The sequence below is a fragment of the Arvicola amphibius genome, chromosome 4 (genome assembly GCF_903992535.2).
Source record: "Arvicola amphibius chromosome 4, mArvAmp1.2, whole genome shotgun sequence".
NCBI lineage: Eukaryota > Metazoa > Chordata > Mammalia > Rodentia > Cricetidae > Arvicola > Arvicola amphibius.
In genome coordinates this window covers 69,161,590-69,185,516 of record NC_052050.1, presented here as the reverse complement: position 1 = coordinate 69,185,516, position 23,927 = coordinate 69,161,590, and the positions used below count along the sequence as shown (strand labels likewise).

The 23,927-nt window shown below is 41.3% G+C and overlaps 1 protein-coding gene across 1 annotated transcript in view; it reads right to left on the bottom strand.

Annotated features, from left to right (window-relative positions):
- Positions 1-23,927, bottom strand: part of Sec24a (SEC24 homolog A, COPII coat complex component) — a 64,263-nt gene that overhangs the window by 16,862 nt on the left and 23,474 nt on the right. The window contains exons 4-16 of the mRNA XM_038324565.2: positions 23,504-23,581; positions 22,412-22,572; positions 21,852-22,024; positions 20,761-20,863; positions 17,664-17,790; positions 14,375-14,484; positions 11,648-11,760; positions 8,792-8,910; positions 5,420-5,475; positions 4,162-4,368; positions 2,837-2,957; positions 1,445-1,603; positions 748-921 (exon numbers count right to left, since the gene is read on the bottom strand). Of these exons, the coding sequence (XP_038180493.1) occupies positions 748-921; positions 1,445-1,603; positions 2,837-2,957; positions 4,162-4,368; positions 5,420-5,475; positions 8,792-8,910; positions 11,648-11,760; positions 14,375-14,484; positions 17,664-17,790; positions 20,761-20,863; positions 21,852-22,024; positions 22,412-22,572; positions 23,504-23,581 (1,701 nt within the window). The remainder of the gene's footprint in view (positions 1-747; positions 922-1,444; positions 1,604-2,836; positions 2,958-4,161; positions 4,369-5,419; positions 5,476-8,791; positions 8,911-11,647; positions 11,761-14,374; positions 14,485-17,663; positions 17,791-20,760; positions 20,864-21,851; positions 22,025-22,411; positions 22,573-23,503; positions 23,582-23,927) is intronic.

Genomic DNA, 23,927 nt, shown 5'->3' with positions numbered 1-23,927 from the left:
AATGGGTAGTGCAGGCGCATTAATTAGTGCATTAATTCTGTAATGCCAGCACTTAGGAACCTGAGACAGGAGGAGGGAGGAGCTCAAGTTTGTACATATATATATATATATATATATATATATATATATATATATATATATATATATTTATCTAGTCTTTAAAAAAAAGGAAAGAAAGGAAAAAAAAAAAAAAACGCACGAAGATCCACCTGCCTCTGCTTCCTGGGTGCTGGAGCAAATTTTTTTTTTTTTCTTTTTTTGGTTTTTTGAGACAAGGTTTCTCTGTAGCTTTAGTGCCTGTCCTGGAACTAGCTCTTGTAGACCAGGCTGGCCTCGAACTCAGAGATCCAGATGCCTCTGCCTCTGCCTCTGGGATTACCACCGCCTAGCTTTTTTTCTTTCAAAACAAAATGGTTTAGGAAAATATAGACAAATCTTTTGACTACCAAGGATAGTAACAAGATTCTTATGGTTAGAAAATGTTAGCTCAACAGATATTAGTAATTAGAAGAGAGTAACATAAGCCATACAGACAGCAGTTCACCATAAAGCTTTCTTGATCCTTACACTCTGCTTTAGTTAATCATGCGCTGTATATTTACACATATTGAGAGGGTCGGGCAGAGGCAGGTGAATCTCTGAGTCTGAGGCCAATTACAGCAGAGCTGCACAGTGAGATCTTGCCTCCAAAACAGAAAAGGACAGGTATGACATCTTTTGTGAGAGTACATGTAGACACGCACGCACCTTTACTTGATGTGTACAAGAGTGCCGACTGGAAGGAAACTAGCTGAGTGTCAGTCAGGCTCTCCTCTACTGACATCTGCACTGCGTAACCAGCGTCTGGGTTGACGTTGGGAAGAGAAAGTAAGTCTGTAGAACGGACGAAGAAGTTCCCATGGAAAGTATGAATGGAAAGACCTGGAATAAAGAAATTATCACCATGATTGTTGTGCTTACTTTTTCTTTATGAATTCTTTCACTTTCATGTCATTTTCTTTGGAGATGTGGCCTCTTTTTAAAATAAACTGAAGTAACACACAGCATAAAATTCACCATTTCAACGTACACAGTTCAGTAGTTTTAAATACACTCACAGTATTCCCTATTTTTTAAAGATCTGTTATCATTTTAAATTATGTCATGTATGTTTGTGTGGGTCTGTGCACAGGAGTGCAGGGACCTACAGAGGCCAGAGGCATGTGTGAACGCAGGTACATAGCTCGAGTTATCTGCAAGAACAGTGTTTGCTCCTGACTGCCGAGTCATTTCTCTAGCACCAGTAGTCCCTGTGTTTAAATAGCTTTCCCCTTGATTGCATATTGTCTATTTTCACATTCTAGAACTCAGCAGTGTATCTTTGCAGGGTAAATCCTGGAGGATACATATTTTTACTGTATAAAAAACAGTATGTAGCCTCATAAGGGAAATAAAGTGCTTCTACCTTTGGTGCACCGGATCCTCATGACTGCCTCAAAGCCAATCTTCCGAGTGAGGTATCTCTGTAGTTCCTTCTGGAACTTCTGCACTTGGACTGGATTGTGCTGGTGGTGGTACGAGGGGTAGTAGTAAACACTGCCTGCTGAGTACCGAGAGACACAGCCTGCAAGAGAGCACACAGTCTTTATGCTACCACTTCATCCGCTCCTGTGTGTGTGAATACGTTATCAGTATCTACACCTATAGATATATATAGACAAAATTTCCAATTTTTAAAGATTTATCGTTATATTTTAAACTATGTACAAGTATGTGTTGGATTTATTTACACGAGTACAGGTACCTACAGAGGTCAGAGGCACCAAATTCTCTGGAGTTACAGGCAGTTGTAAGCCAGAATGTGGTGTGGAAATATAACTTGGGTTATGTTACACCTATCTACCTATCTATGCACGCACATATACCTCTGCCTCTCTCTTTAAAGATTTGCTTATTTATTTATTATTTATTATTTTGGTTTTTCGAGACAGGGTTTCTCTGTAGCTTTGGAGCCTGTCCTGGAACTAGCTATTGAAGACCAGGCTGGCCTCGAACTCACAGAGATCAGCCTGCTTCTGCCTCTGGAATTAAAGGCGTGCACCACCACCGCCCAGTGGAGAAAAGATAGTTTTGTTTTTTTAATTATGACATTCATTGAAAAAAATCATTAAAAAAGAACTCGCTGCTGGGTTTGACAGAACGAGTCTGTAATTCCAGGATTCAGGAGTTGGCAGCAGGAAAATCCAGAGCTCAAGGTTGCGGAGTCCCTGGCTCAGGAGGGGAAGCGTGCTGCTAGCCATCTAAACCTCCCCCCACCCCCGCCCCCGCCCCCAATTAGAGGCAGAGGGAAGTCGAGTCAAGCAGGAACTTGTTTATTTCCTTACAACAGGCAACATATAAAGCAAAAACCCATGAATCCCAGAAGTGGAAGGGAAATTAACCAATTACGTCAGCAGTCACGTCTGCATGAGCAGCAGCTCCTATGGCTCCTAATGGGGATCACGTGGGCATCAGGCACTTTACGTCATCTTACCCCATCTCTAACTCCAATCATCTTCTTGTGAGTAAGTCAGATCTCCTCCCCCCTTGCTCCCCTCCAGCGCCATCTTGGCTGGGAGTATTCTTCACGGGCTTTGCAACTGTCACCTTTTATAATTTTGCACCTTTTTCTAACTGTCATGCTTTTGGCGTAGCTGTCCTGTTTTTGGTGTCAACTGCGCCTTTTTCTGACTCACTTTTTTTGCGCTAACTTGGACACTCCAGCCTCCTATCACAAGGTCCTCCTGGGACTGAGAGAAAGTTTAAGGTCAGCCTGGATTACCTGAAACCTTGTCTCAAAATAAAAGCAAGAACATACCTAGAGAGGCCAAATCAGAATACTGTCCACTGAGAAGGAATAAGTCAACAGCTGCCTGCTGTCCAGAACAATCCAAGGCTAATTTCTTATAGAAGTCAGTAGACGGTGTCAGGTGTATTTCCTATTATTTGTAGAACAGAAAAAGAAAAATGTAAATACACTTACTTATACCACAGTGTTAAAGCACTCTCTGAGGGCTTATGTTTATTCTGTTTACTATGAAAAAGAAATGCTTTTTAAAAAAGAAAGAAAAACCTCTACTACATTAATTTTGTAAAAGACAAAGGTAATTATTAACTTCAGCCTACTAAATGCTCCTATGCCGGGGACACCCCAACAATTCATACACGGCATGTGTTTAGCGCTTTTAGTTTCCCTAAGAGGCGGGCATTAGCATCATCTTCCCTTCATACACAAAGAAACAGAAGGTGTAATAGATCAGTTACTGAAGTCTAGCCTCTGTCTAGTAGAACTTACGCTGGCCGGCAGGAATGACACGGAACTGTGTGGTGGGCCTACTTTTCGCTTATCTTTTGATAAATGCAAATTCCTAACTCACACGCCAGAGGAGCTCAAAAGCAATCCTTGGCAGTTAATCTACCAAGGATTTACTGCTTTCTTTCTTTTTTGATTTTTCAAGACAGGATCTCTCTGTGTAGCCTTGGCTGTTCTGGAACTTGTCCTGTAGCCCAGGCTGGCCTCAAACTCACAGAGATTCACCTGCCTCTGCCTCCCGAGTACTGGGATTAAAGACATGCGCCACCACCACCTGGCTATTATGACCATTTCCCTCCCTCCCTCCCTCCCTCCCTCCCTCCCTCCCTCATTTATTTATTATGTATACAGTGTTCTGCCTGCATGTATACCTGCAGGCCAGAAGAGGACACCAGATCTCATTACAGATCGTCATGAGCCATCGTGTGGTTGCTGGGAATTGAACTCAGGACATCTGGAAGAGCACTCAGTGCTCTTAACCTCTGAGCCATCTCTCCAGCCCCTATTATGACCATTTCTAATGGTCATTTTGTTTCCACTTTGTCCCTAGCAAATGCATTCTCTTAGTCTTCCAGACTTTCTCATCAAAACCAGTTTGGACTTCTAAGAGCCTACTATACTAAAGATAATAAAGCATAGATGTCCATCAGGCAGGTAGAGAAAAATAATAAAATAGTCATGTGTACATAAAAGTGAAACACTTTATTCACTACCTACATTCTCTCCTCCTCACAGCCAAAACAATCAATACAACAAACAAATGGAAAACAAGCTCTTAGGTCAGAGAGGCAGCACCAGTACAGACCAGGCTATATACCTGGTGGTCTAACCTTAGCAGATGACCTTGGGTTGGGTTCCTCTCGTGGTTTCAGGGCTCCCACGCCAAGAGTTGGGAGTTGTGTTTGGAAGACAGACATTCGACCACCAGTTGGTGATATTAACTTAAATGCAGCCTGAAGGGCAGGACCCAAAGCACTCTGGGTCTCCAGCGTCTTGGTAAACATCTGTGGCAAGCTTTTCAGTAAATCTTGGACAAGCTTGGGAAATAAAGCAAGAAAACTCAAGAATGTTACAATTAAATTTTCACAATAAATCATTATCTAATACAATAGACAGGACACTGAATAATGACGATGGTCAGAGAATCTATGGACACTACAGGAAACAGTGAAGTCGGTCAATGACAAGAGAGCCATCTTAAGTAAACATTATAAATTGGCAAGCAAGACATCAAAACTGGGGCCTTACAGTTCTTGCACATGCAACAGTCCAGCAAGACTGTAAGTCTAGAATGCAGCAAAAGAATCATCGCAATTTAGAAATTTAGATGGCTTCCTCCATCACCTTTACATACTTTATTCACTTAAGTTCCAAAGCGAGTTTAACTCTTCCCTGTTGCAAAATCTAAGATATTCACTAACAATGCCAGCTAGTAGTAAGACTACAAAAGAAAAACAACGTCAAACCAGCTGCCTATTTCAGTTAGGTTGTGCAGATGAAAGAGAATTAATGGGGAAAATACTTCGTGCTACTGCACAGTCCCCACTGACAGGAGCAGGGACCACAGACTTGCTAGTTAAATGTTACCCTACGCCATATATGCAGGTACAGGGTAGACAACATCCCCCCTTCAGACACATTCTGTTCACCTCTCACTGTATTATGTCATGGCAATTTCCAGGCAGGTAATAAGAGTTTCTTCTGAACTGACCCAATGACACTCTGTGAATCAGAAAAGCAAAAGCACTGAGAGCAGCCTGGCTATGTGCTTCCGTGCAGTGACCAGCAGCAGCGTTTTTCAGCAACCCTCCCTCTCCCACATGGCCTCAGGCCAGGCCTCCTCCAGGTGCTCTTCCTTCTGGAGGAGGTTTGTCTTCTGCTCCACTACAAAGAACCTGCTGCCTTAGACTAAAAAACCATCAGTTCAAGACTCATCTCAAGAACTGTCCATCTAATGAACTTAAGCTAAGAATAGATATAAAATGTTACATAGCCTAAAAGCATCAAAGAAAAGCAAAATTTCAAGTTCATTTCGGAAATACACATTGTGTTAAAATTAAACATGGCAGGAAGGAAAATATGCCTTACCTCTTTACTTTCATTTAAGTTTACTAGTAAGTTCTCTGGCATAGGTATAAAAACATCTGAAAGAATAAAGAAGCATTCATCTTATTATTTATCATTCCCCTCCCCCCCCCCAAGACAGGGCTTCTCTGTATATAGCTTTAGAGCCTGTCCTGGAACTCACTCTGTAGATTAGGCTGGCCTCAAACTCAGAGATCCACCTGCCTCTGCCTCCTGAGTGCTGGGATTAAAGGTGTATGCCACTAGGCTCAGCAAGGATGTTTTGTTCTTGTCTGAAATAATAGTTTACTAATATTTTTGTCACTCAGAAGGCTGAGGCTTCTTCATAAAGGAAATTCCAAACCAACAGGCAAACCTGAAGGTACTCTGGTCACTTTAGGTGAGCCTCTCAGAATATCTGTTCTTTCATTTACCCGGCTGGTAGTGTGGTTTTGTTGTTGTTTTGTTTTTAATTTTTAATGTCCATGCGCTCTATATGCCAGTGCATGTGGAAGCCAGAAGACAGCCTGAGTGAGTAGTAGCTTCAGAAATACCATCCACTTCCTTTGAAACAAGATCTTTAATCGGTCTGGTGCTCCCCAGTTAGGCTAGACTGGCTGGTCAGTGAGGCCAAGGAATCTGCCCGTCTTTCAAGTATACCACCATGTCCGATATTTTTAAGTTGGTTCTGGAGGAGGAACTCAGGTCCTTAGGCTTGCAAGCCCTTGCTGTCAGAGCTATCTCCCCAGTCCCTCCTTTGGTTCTGAGACGGGGTCTTACTATGTAGCCCAAACTGGCTTGGATCATCTTTCTTTTTATGTGTCCCCAGTGCTGAGATGGTTGTGCACTACCACGCCCAGCTTATAAACACAGTTAAGAGACAAACTCCTGCTCCAGGCTGGCGTAGGGTGCATGAGACCTTGTCTGAAACAATTTTTTTTTTACTTAATTGTTTTTAGAATCGTCATTAAAATCCTTACTTTTTGATAAGTAAATATAGAAACTGATTCCTTATAATTTTCCATGCACCCATGTTTTCTTCCTAGTTCGATTCCTTCTAAGAAAAGGAATTTAATTCCTAAGAAAAAATAAATTTTGAATGTATTCTCCACATTAAATTCATTATTAGGGCTGGAGATATGGCTCAGTTGTTGTTGTTCTTCCAGAAAAACCTGATGGTTGGGGCGTGGCTATCAGGCAAGGATCCCTATATTAGCTGCCCTGGAACACAATAAAGGGGACATTCTTGTTTCAAGGATGACCCCTCTCTCTGTCTCTCTGTCTGTGTGTGTGTCAATCTCCAGGCTCGTGAACCGTCCTGTAGTGCAAGCAGTGTGCTGCAGGCTTGGTGCCGTAGTGCACTAGTACAGGTGCTACAGGACCATAGTACACGTAGTAGCACGGATGCTACAGGGTTTTACTAGATACTAAATTTCTGTAATACCTCCCAAAGGCTGGTATTATAAGTATATAATACCATAAACATCAAAAATTTTTGTTTCTGAGACAGGTCTCACGTATTCCAGGCTGTCGCTGAATTCACTATGTAGCTGAGGATGAATTTGAACTTTCTGACTTATAGGGCTTTACTGTTGGCCTGAAACTTGCTATGTAGATCAAGCTGAACTGTCCTTGAACTCACCAGGCATGGCTTTTTGATTATTTTTTTTTATTGTTTTTCAAAACTGGGTTTCTCTGTGTAGCACTGGCTATCCTGGCTGTACTGGAACTCGCTCTGCAGACTAGGCTGGCCTCAAACTCAAAGAGATCTACCTGGCTCTGCGTCCCGAATACTGGGATTAAAGGAATGTGCCACCACTGCCCGGCCTCACTGTGCATGGTTTTATGTGTGGTACTAGGGATCAAATGCAGGAATTCATGAATATTAGACAAGCACTTACCAACGGAGTCACTCCAGTCTGTCAGCAAAGTTACTGATTTATTTGTGTGCAATAGGGGAAGAGGCACAGCATGTATGTGAGTGTAGAAGACAACATGCAAGAGTCCATTTTCTCCATCTACTTTCATATGAGTTCCAGCTATCAAACTCCATGAGGCTTGCATGACACGCATCTTTACCCAGTGAGTCAACTTGGCAGCCCAGTAAAAACTTTTAATAATGATAAAACCAATCATGTGTTTTTGTTTTTCCCTCTTACTGCCTGCATTTGGGGTGTTATTTGTAGGAAGTTATTGTCAGTCCAATTCTGAGCAGATTTCCCCTTGGTTTTATACTTTAAATTTTTTTTTAATGCCTCTCTACATAGCTAGCCCTGGCCTTCCTGAAACTCACTATGTAGACAAAACTGGCATGGAACTCAGTGGTCCACCTGCCTCTGCCTCTGGGTGCTGGAATTAAAAGTGTGCTCCACCACACACGGCCTTTTATTTTTAACTCTACTTCTTTCTGGTTTTGGTTTGTTTGGTTTCTGAGACAGGGTCTCACTATCCCTGGTTGCCCTGGCACTCACAATGTTAACTAGGATGACCTTAGACTGTAGTGATTCTCCTGTCTCCTTCCAAGTGCTGGGACTACCACATCTGGCTTACTTCACCTTTTTTAAACAGTATAGTCTCATTCTGTTGTATACCCAGTTTCCCCCCTCTGAATAGCCTTGCAATCATAAATTAACTATTTTCCTAAGGTCTATTTTTGAGCTTCAATATCTATTTTTCTTCTCAGTCTATACTCAAGTTCCTTTGTTGTCTGTGTGGCACAGGCAGAAGCTTCCCCACACAGCTCCAGCCATAGCCCTCAGGCACTTCTTCACTGCTACATCTCCTGGGCTCTAACATTAACTTGTCTTTGTTTCCTTGCTCAGAAATCATTTCTCCACCAGGTGGTGGCGCATGCCTTTAATCCCAATCCCAGCACTCAGGGAGGCAGAGGCAGGCTATCTCTGTGAGTTCAAGGCCAACCTGGTCTACAAAGCAAGTTCCAGGACAGCCAGAGACACACAGAGAAATCCTGTCGGGGGGGGGAAGGGGGGGAGGCTAAGCGGTGGTGGTTCGAGTCCAGCCTGGACTGTAAGAGCTAGTTCCAGGACAGGCTCCAAAGCTACAGAGAAACCCTGTCTTGAAAAACAAACAAACAAACAAAACAAACAATAACAACAACAAAAATCATTTCTTCCCCATAGCTGTTTTAATTTCTGATAGAGCAAGAGACTAGACTTAAAGATTCTGACAACTCTATCAATCTGGTGTTTTTCTACTCAAAACTTCCCTTCAGCCTGGCATGGTAGGATACAAGTTTAAGGCTAGCCTGAGTTATTCAGTGGGTTTGAACTCTGAAAAACAAAGTATTTTCTTCATTATACTAGGGTCATCCTCACATTCCTGATTTAGCAAACCATTAAGAAAATTCTCCAGTGAGCTGAAGTGTTTAACACTTACCATCAATATCAGAAACTATTAGCATCTGAGGCTGGGAGAGACCTTCCTGAAGACTGTAGAAATGGATAGTGCTATCAAATGTTATGAAGCCAATTTTTGTCCTAGTGTTTCCAGGAAGCCTAGAAATAAATTCACAAGTTTTAAACCAGTGTTCATACACACACACACACACACACACACACACAAATGCACACACACATTTTCTCTCTTTCCCTTTCACACCTCTCTTTGCTAAGTGTCACATGTAAGCATCCAGTGTAATAGAATAGAAAGTGGCCTAGTGGGCTGGAGAGATAGCTCAGAGGTTAAGAGCATTGCTTGCTCTTCCAAAGGTCCTGAGTTCAATTCCCAGCAACCACATGGTGGCTGACAACCATCTGAAATGGGGTATGGTGCCCTCTTCTGGCCTGCAGGCATACACACAGACAGAATATTGCATACATAATAAATAAATAAATAAATAAACAAATAAATAAATAGAAAGTGGTCTAGTATAAACAGGTATATACATCAGTCAACATTTACCTGCCGTGAAAACATCCTCCTAAAGTGAAAAACCAAATAATCAACAAAAAGCAGGAGTACTACAGCAGTTTAAAACCAACTATTTCTATATAAAGTTATAAATAATTTCTTGGCATATGTGAAGTTTTTTTTTAAAACCTGAAAAACATGTACAAAACTGGGCCAAATTTCAAGTTATTTTAAAAAGAATGCTTCAGGGCTGTGGATTTCGTTGAGTGATGGAAAATGTGGCAGATAGGTGGTAAGGCCATGGGTTCAGTTTCCAGCACCACAGGAAAAAGAATGTTTTAAAAAATTATGATATAACATTTTAAAATGCCTTGTAAGGTCTGAAAAGATGGCTCAGTAGATAAAGAGCACTTGTTGCTCTTTCAGAGAACCCAGTTCAATTCCTGGATACCACATGGCAGTTCAAAACTGTCTGTAACTTCAGTTCCAGAGAATAGAATGTTGTCTTCTTACTGCCTATGGCACCAGGCACACATATGGTACACATAAATATGTATAGGCCAAACACTCATACACACAATAAAAAAATTAAAATGCAATGTAAATTTAGCTACTAACATCTATTTAAAACAATCACATAAACCTTTTATATGATTTAATGCTTTTAAGAACAAAGAACAGCATAAAGGACCCAATATATAGAACAAAATTTCTTAGTGGGAAAGGAACTAGCTTCCAGGCTTTTCCAAGCTTAGGTGACTTATTGGACCCTCTCAGACCCACACAATCCCCATCAGCCTAGAACATGAAATACAAATACAGACAGGCGCAAGAAGGCCCTCTGGGCCAATGGGAAGGAATCGCTCAGTTTGTGATGAAATCTGGCTTATGCATCTTATATTAAAAGTTCACACTAATTTTTATAAGTTCCATCACGTGTATACAACACTTAAAACACAGCTCTTTTAGCCAGGCGTGGTGGCACGTGCCTTTAATCCCAGCACTCAGGAAGCAGAAGCAGGTGGGTTCCTGTGAGTTCAAGGCAAATGTGGTCTACAGAGTGAGTTCTGGGACAGCAAGAGCTGTTACACAGAGGAAATCTGTCTTGAAAAAAAAAAAAAAACCTAAACCAAATAAACCCCCCAAAACAACAACAACAAAAACATCACCCTTTTAAGAGACAGAGCTATAGCTGGGTATAGTGGTACATGCCTTTAATTCCAGCACTTAGGAGGCAGAAGCAAGGCAGATCTCTTTGAGCTCAAGGCCAGCCTGGTCTACAGAGTGAGTTCCAGGACAGCTAGGACTGTGAAACAGAGAAACCCTGCCTTGAAACCCTCCGCCAACCAAAAGTCAATGAAATGATTCCTAATGATACTCTGCTATACTCATAGATTGGTGCCTAGCCCAATGTCCTCTGAGAGACTTCACCCAGCAAATGATGGAAACAGAAGCAGAGATCCACACCCAAACATTAGGCAGAGCTCAGGGAATCCTACACAAGAGGGGAGGAAGGATTACAGGAGCCAGAGCGGTCAAGGACACACAAGAAAACCCACAGGATCAACTAACCTGGGCTCACAGAAGCTCACAGAGACTGAACAAACAACCAGCGAGTCTGCATGGGACTGACCTAGGCCCTCTGGACATATGTTACAGTTGTGTAGCTTGGTCTTGTGGGACTCCTAACAGGGAACAGGTGCTGTCTGACTCTGTTGCCTGCTTTGGGGACCCTTTCCTCCTATTGGGTTGCCTCATCCAGCATTAGAAGGGGATGTGTCTAGTCTCACTGCAACTTGATATGCCATGGCTGGTTCATATCCATGGGAGGCTAGTCCTTGTGTAAGAGATAAGGAGGAGAGGTGGGTGAGGAGACTGGGCAGAGAGGAGGGAGGGGAAACTGTGGGGTCTGGATGTAAATTATATGTATGTATATAAACTAAAAATCATACCATGACTAGTCACAGTGTATCATGTCTGTAATGCCAGCACTCAAGAGGCCGAGGCAGGAAGATGGCTGAGAGTGTATGGGCAGCCAGAGCTACACAGTGAATTTGAGGCCTGCCTTGACTAGAATAAGATCTACTTTAAAAGCCTTGAGGTATTTAAAGGTGAAATGATCCGATGGCTGAGACTTGATTGAAAATAGTCAAGAAGAAAAGGTGTGTGAAAGAGGATTACATGAAGCAAAGACAGCAGCATGGTGAGGTGACAGGGGTGGGCTGCTCAGATCCTCTTCCCATTCACTGCAGGCTCCAGGTAAAGCCTACGCTAACCCATTTAAGTGGTCCTTTAGAGCATAATTATGTAACTTTAAAATAAGCTAATTGTTCATTTTGCAGACGCTATCCACTTCAAATTAAGCTGAGTTAAGACACTTACAGATCCAGATTGTCTAACAAACTCTGGCAAACCGAATTCAAGTATCCAGTTTCTATTGCGTTGTGAGATACGTCAAACACAAAGAGGTACACTGGAGGTTGTGGTGGTCGTAACTAGAGGGAAAAAGAATTCAATTAAATATATCCAATAGTATTATATTTAAATTTACAAGCTGGGGTCACATACAGCAAAACTACAACATAAGCGCTATTAAAGGGCTAAGTGGAGGCAGAGGTGAACCACTTCCCTGGCTACAGATTCCTCTTCCCATTTACTCAAAGGCCTAAACTGACACATTTAAGTGGTTCTTTAAAACACAATTACGTACTTTTGCAAAACCTGATTGTTCATTTTGAAGATACTACTCAATTCAAACGTAAGAGAAAAGAAGTGTGTCTGCATAGTTCAGAAGCATCTCTTTCGGCAGGAAAGAGCATGGAAGCCAGAAGGGAATGTTGGATCCCTGGAGTTACAGATAGGTATCAGCACTCATGCAGGTGCTGAGAATCAAATCTGGGTCCCGGGAAGTCACCAGTGCTTTGTTTGTTTGTTTGTTTTGAGACAGGGTTTCCCTGTGTAGTGCTGGGATTAAAGGAGTGCACCACCACTGCCTTGTCTATCAGTCCTTTAACCCCTGAGACATCTTTGCAGCACCTAATGTTAGGATAGTGACCAAGACAGTGCTAACAAAGATGGTTTACTTCATAATTACTTGGTAATTTGGACACTTATGTTTGATTGACTTGTCTGTTGAGCATATTTTTTCATCATCATCATCATGATCATCTTTTTTGTTTTGTTTCTCCATAATAGCCCTGGCTGTCCTGGAGCTCACTCTGTAGAGCAGGATTGCCTCAAACTCACAAAGATCCACCTGCCTCTGCCTCCTGAGTGCTGGGATTAAAGGTGTGCGCCACCACCCCTGGCTGAAAAAGCAGATGCTTGGGCTCTTTAATTTGAGAGAAAGTACAGAGAACTGTTACTAATCACTTCAGCAACTCAAAGAATTAAAAAAAAAAATAAGGAAGACTGATCCCTCATAAATTACATAGCAAAATGGACTCAATCTCAGATGTAATTAAAAAAATACTATATACACCCCCAAACAGGGAGACAAGTCACTTGAAATGCTTGTCACACAAGCATGAGGACACAAGTTTAATCTCTAGAACCCGTGTGAAAAATCTAGGGTGTTCGCATGAGTTTGTAACCTGTGCTGAGGAGGCAGAGTGGAGGGTCACTTGGGTTCTCTAACTGTCAGTCAGTCTACCCTAGTCAATGAGTTCCAGGTCAATGAGAGATCCTGTCTCAAAAAACAAGATGGGTTGACTTAGTGATGCACACCTTAAATCCCTGCTTCCCTCAGGAGGCAGAGTAAGAAGCAGGTGGGTCTCTATAAGTTCAAGGCCAGTCTGGTCTCGAGTGTTCCCAAACAGTTAGGGCTACATAATGAGATCCTGGCACAAACAAAAAAGAGCAAAAATCATGAAGGATGACATCTGAGGAATGACATTAGAGGCTGCTCTCTGGCTTACAGGATCACACACACACACACACACACACACACACACACACACAAACTAGTTATAAAGGCTGGTGTTACATGTTAGTAGCATTTTCATATTCCTTTCAAGACAAGAGTTTCTCTGTAGCTTTGGAGCCTGTCCTGGAACTCCCTTTGTAGACCAGTTTGGCCTTGAACTCAGAGATCAGCCTGCATCTGCCTCTCTAGTGCTGGGATTAAAAGTGTGCGCCACCACCGCCCAGCCATTCCTTAGATGCAATTAAGGCTTAGTGACAGAGGACCTAAATCAAGAGGGCTTTTTATTTATTTAGCTTATTTTACGTGAATATGTGAATGCCAGCATGTATTTATGTGCACTGCTTGTATGCAGTGCACACAGAGACCAGAAGAGGGCTTCAGATCCCCTGAAACCAGAGTTACAACTTGGGTCCTCTGTAAGAGTAGTCAGAATGCTTAACCCCTAAACCCTATCTCCAGCTCCTGGGTTTTTTTGTTTGTTTTGCAGATGATTTTATATAGCCCACACTGGCCTAGCTCACACATAATGCAGGCTTAAACTCCTAACCCTCCTACCTCTATCTCTTAATTGCTTGAATTACACAACATTATTTGTAAAACACAGAGGTCTGATTTGAATAAACTTTTTGAAATATAAATGATCCCAATATTACACTGCAAATTACTTGATATAGATAAGATATTGAAGTGAAACTTCACACACCTTTACTCTCTTCATATCTAACTACATCTGTGTATGAGCAAGCATGCACACATATGTGACGGTGTGTGCATATGTGGGCACATGCACACCATAGTGAATGTATGCAAGTCAAAAGACTACTCTCAGGACCTGGCTTTCTCCTTACACCTTTGTGTGGGTTCCGGGGATGGGACTCAGGTCATCAGGCTTGCACAGCCAGCACTTCTACTTGGAGAACAAATACTTTTTCAGCTAAAACAGAACTTTGATAAAGGCTATTGTATTGTTTTATTTAAAATTCAGTATTATGGCTGGGGATATGGCTCACACCCATAAACACATCACTTGGAAGTCTAAAGCAGAGAATTATAGAAACTTGGAAGCTAGCTTCAAGTAATGAACAAATTACAGGCCAACCATGGGTATATAGCAAGATCCTGTCTCAAAATCAAAACAAAAATGCTACCCCCCCGAAAAAAAGGAAAAGAAAAAGAAAGCTTACCATGTACTCTGAAGGAGCCATAAACTCAATAGTAGCGTTCTGAACTTCAGGTCTTCTGTGAGGTTCTCCATAAACTCTGGTTAAAGGGTTGTACATGAATTCCTCAGGAACTGTGCAACACAAACACAAAAAATGATACACTGATTCACTCAATGCTTTGCATTTGGAAGACAATTTCTTAATTTAGGGTTGTTGTAATTAATTTAATCTAAGCTAAAAAATAAAGTAACAAATTGAATTTTAAAAGGGGTCCCATTTAAACTCCTCCCACAATAGATGGCAGTAAGAGGCTTTGCCGACACAGTAATCACTGTGACTCTCCCCAGGGCCTGACGTCCTGTCTAAATTCTTTTTGTTGTTGTTTTCTGGTTTTTTGAGACAGGGTTTCTCTGTGTAATGGCCCTGGCTGTCTTGGAACTCAATTTGTAGAGCAGCTAGCCTCAGACTCATATTAAATGCCAGTTTTTTTCCTAAACCTCACAATTGTAGAAGGACATCAATCAACCTTTGACACAGAAGGTACAAGTGCAAGTGTTTTAGGGTGAAAGTCAGGAGGAATCAGCAAGTTTCAAAACGCCAACTGCCTTTACACAACACCAGTGCCTCAACTTGTTATTCCCTGTGCTCAGAGCACTTCAGGGACTAGCTGCCACTGAAACTACCTTCCCAGGAATGGTTTAAAGAATAAAATCCTTAGCCTGGGTGAGGTGGTGATCTAATCCCAGCTTGGGAGAGACTGAGACCAGGGGAATCACCACCAAGTTAGGTGCCAACCTAGGCCACATAGCAGATAAATACCAAGCCAAGTTGGGGTATAATTTGAATCCTGTCTCAAAAATCAAACAAAGGGCCGGCAAGATGGCTCAGCTGGTCAGGGTATTTGCAGCCATGTCTGATCTCTGGAACCCGCACTGTGGATGGAGAGAACTGACTCCGACCAAGACATCCTCTTACATCCATGCGCAGATTATGGCACGTGCCCCCACCCCTACACACATTCACTAAATATGATGAAAAAAGTCAATCAATCACAATGACCACCACCAATCTGAAATCTTTATATATTCGAAGGGTAAACTGTAGCTTACTAGATAGCTCAATGGCATAGGAAGGAGGTCACAACCTCTACCACACTTCATTTGTGTATCCTGCACACACACTCAATATTTGAAAGGTGAAACTCAGTGGTGGTGGTGCACACCTTCAATCCTAGCACTTGGAAGGCAGAGGCAGGGGAATTTCTGTCAGTTCAAGACCAGCCTGGTCTACAGCAAGTTCCAGAACAGCCAGGGTACACAGAGGAACCCTGTCTCAAAAAAACCAAAAACAACAACAAAAAGATTAGGTGAACTAAACACTATGGTTTTTTTTTTTTTCTGAATTTTTATAAAGTAGAAAATATGCTTGGTTTTGTTTTGTAACCCAGGCCAATCTCAGCCTCCTCAAGGGCTCAGATGGTAGATATATAACACCACACTCAGCTACAGTCTCAACACTTAACTAAATTTCTTCCAAAAAGATATTTTTTTCCCTTTTCTCTCTTTGAGTCAAGGTCTCATGTAGTCTGCCCAGGATGGCTTTGAACTCCCCTGTAAAGTCCAGTGATGACGTCTTCCCTCTGCCTCCTAAGTGCTAAGAATTCCAACACAATGCTGCTGGTTATGTGATATCCTTCACATATAAATTATAAAGCAGTCACTGAGAGAGCACACCTCTTCAGTTACTGATCGAACTGCATCAGCTAACCTAGTACTGCTCACTCCAGTCAAAAGCAGAGGAAATGAGGCGGTGGCACTCTATGGACCTATTTTCTTTTACTCTAGGGAGAAAATTACATAACTTAATTTTAAAATAAACTATTTCTGGCTGGAGATATAGCTTAGCTGGCAGAGTGCTTGGCTAACATGGAAGAAATCCTGCATCAATCTCCAGCACTATATAAACCAGGTATGGTAGCAAATACCTGTAATCCCAACATTCAGTAGGAAGGAGGAAAGAGAATCGGAAGGTCAGGGCTTCCTTAGCTACAGAGTGATTTCAGATTAGTCAGGGGTACATGAGACATTGTCTCAAATAAAGCAAAACAAAAACCTTAAAAAATATTGAACTATTTCACTTATATGCTCAATATAAAAATTTAAAACATTGTCTCAAAATGATTATCTCATTTCTACCTGAAAGTATTTATTTACTTTTAAGTATAAAGGTATAAAAAAGTTAACAGTAGCTATCTGAACTAAGACTAGTTATCTGTATATCAAGTAAATAAAAGGGCTCTTTTTCTTTTGAGATGGGCTTTCACCATTACCATCATCCTGCTCAGACTCCCTAGTGGTTAGAATTAGAGGCCCTTGTGCTTGTATCTAAGTCTCTATGTTGATCAAACTGGTCTCTCATTCAGAGATGTACCTGCCTCTACCTTATTTTTTTTTTTTTTTTGTTTTTCGAGACAGGGTTTCTCTGCAGCTTTTTTAGAGCCTGTCCTGGACCTAGCTCTTGTAGACCAGGCTGGCCTCGAACTCACAGAGATCCGCCTGCCTCTGCCTCCCAAGTGCTGGGATTAAAGGCGTGCGCCACCACCGCCCGGCAACCTTATGAGTGCTGGGATTAAAGAGGTGAACCACCATGTCTGACTCTTTTGTCATTTTATATTTTTATTATCTGGTTTTCTCTACATTGTGAGTGAAAATTAGAAAATGTTTCAGGGGCTGGAGAAACTTCATCATTAAGAGTGCATACCGCAGGCTGGAGATGGCTCAGCAGCTAAAAGCACTGGCTGCTCTCCTAGAGGACCAGGGTTTAATTCCCAGCAACCACACGACAGCTCACAACTGTCTGTAACTCCAGCTCCCTGACATCTGACATCTTCACACCAATTCACATAATTTAATTCATTTTAAAAATTAATTAAATAAGTAAATAAAAAGAGTGTCCACTGCTCTTGCAGAAGATTCCAAATCAGTTCCCAACACCCATATCAGGCAGCTCACAAACAACACCTGTCACTCCAGCTGCAGAGGGATCAGATGCCTCTGGCCTCCCAAGGGCACCTGCATTCGTCAGGGACACATACCTACACACATACACATAATTAAAACAAATATTTTCTTTTTGGTTTTTTTTTTTTTTTTTTTTTTGAGACAGGGTTTCTCTGTGTAACCAAGGCTGCCCTGGAACTCACAAGAGAGATCCACCTGTTTCTGCCTCCTGAGAGCTGTGATTAAAGGCGTGTGCCACCACCGCCTGACATAAATATGCTTTTTTAAGACAATATTTCAAAAATGCGTACCATCATTGACTCGATAACATAAGTTACACTTCCACCTTCTTTGATCAAGAAAGCTGACAAAAGGGTTGATGTAAGTCCTGCATGAGCGGCATCGCACAATTGTGCTGGAGGTCACCACAGGCAATTGCTGAAAAAGAAAAAGCAGAGCAAAGTTGTTAGAGGCAATGATCATTAAACTGAACAAGCAGATGTTAATCCTATCCCTTCTAAATAACTAGCAAGACATTTAACTGTGGAGTGAAACCTAGGACAAAAAGTGTGGGCACAGGCTCACACCGAGTGTAGGGGAAGAGGAAGATGATGTGGGATGCCCCTCTGTATGCTATGAATATGTTTTATTACCATTGGTTAATAAAGAAGCTATTTTGGCCTGTGGCAGGGCAGAATATAGCTAGGCGGGAAATCCAAACAGATATAATAGGGAGAAAGAAGGTGGAGTCAGGGAGATGCCAGCAGCTGGAGAAGAGTGAGATGCCAGAGCATTACCGGTAAACCACAGGTAATGCACGGGTTATTAGAAATGGGTTAATTTATATGTAAGAGCTAGCCTGAGGCATCGGCTAAGCAATTATAATTAATATTAACCCTCTGAATGATTATTTTATAAGCAGCTGTGGGGACCAGCAACTGGGAGAGAAACCAGTCCAGTGCGACCAGGAGGGACAGAGGAAAGAAAGTCTACAGCTATAGGAAGGGGATGCCAGCAAGTCTGAGGCCAGCCTGGGCTACAGAGCAAGAGCTTAATCCCAAAACACCATATGGAGGTGGCATCCACAATAAAATGTATCAATTAGAAAAGTACTCATCTTTTCATTAAACATTCACACTTCAGACCAAGGCAGTACATTGTACAATGTGTTTTCGGAGACAGATGACAAAGGAAATAGGAACAACAGTCCCTTTTGGTTAGACAGGTCTCACCATGTTGCCCAGACTAGTTTCAAACTCCTGGACTCAAGTACTCCTCTGTCTGCTCTCAGAGAAAGTACATTCTAAAACAATGAGGAATGAAACTGTTACATTGATTTTCTATTAAGATGCCATCTTAATTCTCCTATAACTATTACAATATCAAATGGCATTTAAAGCTTATCATCTACATTTAAGAGATACGGGTCACGGAGCTTGTTCAGTGAGTAAAAACACTTTGCAGTGCAAGCCTCACAACCAAGTTTGATCCCCAGTGCCCATGTGAAAAACTGGATGATGTAACAAGCATCTGTAACCCCAACAATTCTATGATGGGGTGAGGTGGAGACAGGAGAATTACCCAGAAATCCTTAGGCCAGCTAGCCCAGAGTTCACAGCACAGCAGAAACAAGACAGACTATCTCAGTGAGGCTGGAAGGTGAGAACTAACTCTCAGAAAGCTTTCTGACCTCCACCCGCAAGCGTTCAAACTCACATGCCTACATCATATACACACAATAATAACAAAATAAAAAATAAAATTTCTAAGTCTTTATATAAAACAAAACAAAACAAAACAAATTTCAACTTAGTAGTGGAAGCTGAACCCTGTGGCCAATACCTGTAATTCTGGCATTCCAAAGCCTGAGACAGGAGAATTCTTATCAGTTCAAGGCCAGTCTGAGCTACAGAACAAACACAAGGCCAGCTGGGGCTACTACTTAGCAAAACAGTATTTTTAAAATAAAGAAACAAAAAATCAATGAAGGGGTTGCAGAGTCTAGCTCAGGTGGCAGCACCTGTCTAGCATTCACTGAGGCCCTTCATTATATCCCCGGGACACCAACATCAGTCAAGAACCCAGCAGTGAAAGCCTGCCAGCCACGGCATGTGAACACGTTTGGTCCTGGAGAGCTAGGACAAACGTGATCTAAAGTTTCTTAGATTTTGAAACAACTTTTTTTATTTGTGTGTGGGCAGCAACTTCTTAAGAGTAATTGGCTTCCTCCAAGAGCAGCAGAGTGTGGACACCAGGCTAATCTATTTTAATGGTCATTTACAACAAAGTTAAATAGAACAGTTCAGCTTCTCCCCTTGTTGTTGTTTTTAAAGAAGTGTCTTGGGGGCTGGAGAGATGGCTCAGCCACTAAGAGCACCGACTATTCTTCCAGAGGACTAGGTTCAATTCCCAGCACCCACATGGCAGCTAACAGCAGTCTGTAAGTCCAAGATCTGACACCTTCACACAGACAAAACATCAATGCACACAAAATAAGAATAAATAAATTATTTTAAGAAAGTGTTTCGCCGGGCGGTGGTGGCGCACGCCTTTAATCCCAGCACTCGGGAGGCAGAGGCAGGCGGATCTCTGAGTTCGAGGCCAGCCTGGTCTACAAGAGCTAGTTCCAGGACAGGCTCTAGAAACTACAGGGAAACCCTGTCTCGAAAAACCAAAAAGAAAGTGTTTCAAGGGCTGGAGAGATGGCTCAGTGGTTAAGAGCATTGCCTGCTCTTCCAGAGGTCCTGTGTTCAATTCCCAGCAACCACATGGTGGCTCCCAACCATCTGTAATGAGATCTGGTGTCCCCTTCTGGCCTGCAGGCATACATGCAGACAGAACATAGTATAATAAATGAATGAATGAATAAATAAATAAATAAATGAATAAGAAAGTGTTTCAATATATAGCCCAGCCTTGCAATAAACTCAAAATCCTTTTTAGTCCCCTGAATGTTGGAATTACAAGTGTGCACCACCAAGCTTGGGTCCATTTTTTGTTCTTGTTGTTATGCCAATCTATATAGCACCCCTTGGGTTTTTCAATAATACTTCTCTTACCTTGTTCTTAAATTGTAATAAAATTAAGCTGGGTGGTGGTGTACGCCTTTAATCCGAGCACTTAGGAGGCAGAGGCAGGTGGATCTCTGTGAGTTCGCGGTCAGCCTGGTCTACAAGAGCTAGTTCTAGGACAGGCTTCAAAGCTACAGAGAAACCTTGTCTCAAAAAACAAAAAACAAAACAAAAAAAAAAAACAAAAAAATAATAAAATTGTTGGTTGAATTAGAAATTAAAAAAGAAAATAACCCTGTCACATTACAGACTTTAAATTCATTCTTACACTGTTGCAGAAATACTTCACCCCTTAGATAATTTCCACAAGACATTGACATTCTCTAAAAAAGCATACCACAAGGTCTTTGAAAGGGTGGAGCAGCAGCCCCAAAGGAAGCTTGGCTTTATTCAGTAAGGCCTGAGTCTGAGGGACGCCCGTCAGTGTGCATCGAAATAACCTGTTAGGGAAGAAAATGCACATGTCAATTGCTGCTGTCATTACTTTAAGACAAAAATCTGATTACAAATGAATCATAGACCTTAAATTTTATAACACTAAAATATTTAAATTGCCATGTGTGTAACCCATAACCAACCGTGAATCCAGCATCCTGGAAGCTGAGGCACAGGATTACGTGCTTGAGTCAGTCTGGGCCACAGTGAGAACATTTCTCAAGAAGCTAAAATAAACCAGGTGGTGGTGGTGCACGCCTTTAATCCCAGCACTTGGGAGGCAGAGGCAGGTTGGATTTCTATGAGTTTGAGGCCAGCCTGGTCTATAGAGTGAGTTCCAAGACAGGCTCAAAGTTATACAGAGAAACCCTATCTCAAAAAAAAAAAAAAACAAAAACAAAAATAAAAAATAACAACAAAAACAAAGTAAACAAACAAATAATTTTTGTACTTTGGAATGTAGCTACAGTAATGATCGTGAATATAATAATTTTATTAGAGCTAATAAAAAGAACAATCAATTCAAGGGAGATAAATCCATTCCTTGGGTCTCCACTTTTTTTTTAAGATCTAGTACAATTTTACAAGAGTTTAAAAGGAAAAAGAGGCTAGGCAAGCTACAAACAACTCTTATAAGCTGCTGTTTAAGCTGGCTTAGAGGTCAAACTCATGGTGGACAAGGAATCACATGGCTGGGAGAGACTCCAGAGAAACAGTAAGGAAGCCCAAAGTGCTAGGAAAAGCAAGCTAAGAACAGGGGTGACAGAAGAGGAGGAGTCACGCTTTCCAGGGTAGTTCAGAAAATGGGCAGACTTAGGAAGAAGCATGGCTGTGCTCTGTAAGAGACTGCCAATCCCATTTCTTTATTCAGAGCATGCAAATATCAGGTAAGCAATGACAGTCCTGTCTTGGGGTATAGCCTATGGGCACAGTTTACTCATAACACCTGAAAAGAACACCAGAAAGCTTAAGAAGCACTATTTGAAGCCTTACTCTGGGCTACAGTTGAGTTTCTGGATGTCTTCATGCAAATTCGGAACTGGAGGCTGCAAAGGTGTCGAGGGAAGCATGTTTCTTTCTTGAAGAAGATTGACAACTCTTAGACCCTCTGGATGTAGACTTAATCCACTCATGCTTGCAGTTAAATGATTAGCACCTAAGGGAGTCTACAGACATTTCAAAGTGAGTAACCTTTGTAGTGTATAGGGCTTGGTTAGAAGAACATCATCTAAACTCCTGACTGTGTTGAGGTTCTTGAGAAGTAAGCACATAAAAAAGCCTTATGAAAGGGGGCTGGAGAGATGGCTCAGAGGTTGGCAGCACTGGCTGCTCTTCCAGGGTCCTAAATTCAATCCTCAGCACCCACATTATGGCTTGCTTATAATGAGATCTGGTGCCCTATTCTGGTGTGCAGGCACAACACTGTATACATAACAAAAATAAATCTTAAAAGAAAAGCCTTATGTAATATTCACTTTTATTCTAAATGGCTATAAAATGTTTAATGTACCTTTTAAAAGGTAAAAAAAAAATATTTTTTTAAAAAAGTTTACCTGAGTAAAGGCCTGAGGGCCACTTGGGTAATTCAAGGAGGAGGGTGGCATTCCAGCTGCACTAGGTGGCGCTGCGTTCTGGTAGCCAGGTGGTAGGGAGGGGTATGCATATCCCACACTTCGGCTTGTTTTGGGGTTCTGATTAATAAGCTGTGGTGTTGCTAGAAACAAGGTAACTTTTAAGTTCTATTTTATATTCCAGAATAATTAAAACACTGAAATGATCCATTAAATTATGAAAATTATAACATCAATTCTTTTGAACTATAGTTTCATTTATCAACTTAAAAAGAAACAATCATTAGTAACAAGTAATAGCAAGGTCAAACTCTAGTTAATATAGACTACAGCCATAAACACACAGAAAAAGTTTTAACATAGTTAACTTACATCCATATCATATAATAAATTTCATATTCAGACTTAAAAAAACTATAATGACTACAACCTAAATGTAATTTAGCAGGTTAGGTACATGAATTTAAACATGTATAATTGATTAAAATGTAGCACAGAAAGCCCAAAGCTCCAATTCTCAAAGGATGAAGAAACTTGGATGCTTGGAAGTTAAAAACAAAACAAAACACAATTGTGGGTACATGTACATAACATACGTAAAAACATCAACGGTGGGTACATGTACATAATATACGTAAAAACATCAACGGTGGGTACATGTACATAATATACGTAAAAACATCAACGGTGGGTACATGTACATAATATATGTAAAAACATCAACGGTGGGTACATGTACATAATATACGTAAAAACATCAACGGTGGGTACATGTATATAACATACGTAAAAACACCAACAGTGCATGCATGTACACATGTAAAAACACCAACAGTGCGTGCATGTACACATGTAAAAACACCAACAGTGCATGCATGTACACATGTAAAAACACCAACAGTGCGTGCATGTACACATGTAAAAACACCAACAGTGCGTGCATGTACATACATATATAAAAATATCAACGGTGGGTACATGTACATAACAAACTTTTCCCCTCTTAGTTCCCTATAAGAACACATATTACTTCTATAATCAATGAAGAAAGAAAAATGTTCATAAGCATCTCACCCAAGAAGCCACCTCCTTCAATTTCATCGTAAGTACTATGAGCCACCATAGATCCACTATTGGCATTTGATGTAATACCTAAAAAGGAAATTCATCAACAAGATTTAAATAAGAACGACTGCTATAGTTTCTTCAAGAAATGAACTAATTCCTAAAAATTTATAAAACTGTTGAAAAAAAATTTAAACCATAACCTATCAAATATGTCAAACATTGCCAGGCACAATGGCGCACACCTTTTAATCTTCGCACTGGGAAGGCAGAAGCAGGCGGATCTCTGAGTTTGAGGCTAGACTGGTTCACATGGTGAGTTCCATGTCAAGGCTACACTGCAAACCCCATCTCAAAAACAAAACCACTACAAACAAAAATCTGGTTAGAAAGATGGCTCAATGGTTAAGAGCACTTACTGCTCTTCTAGAAG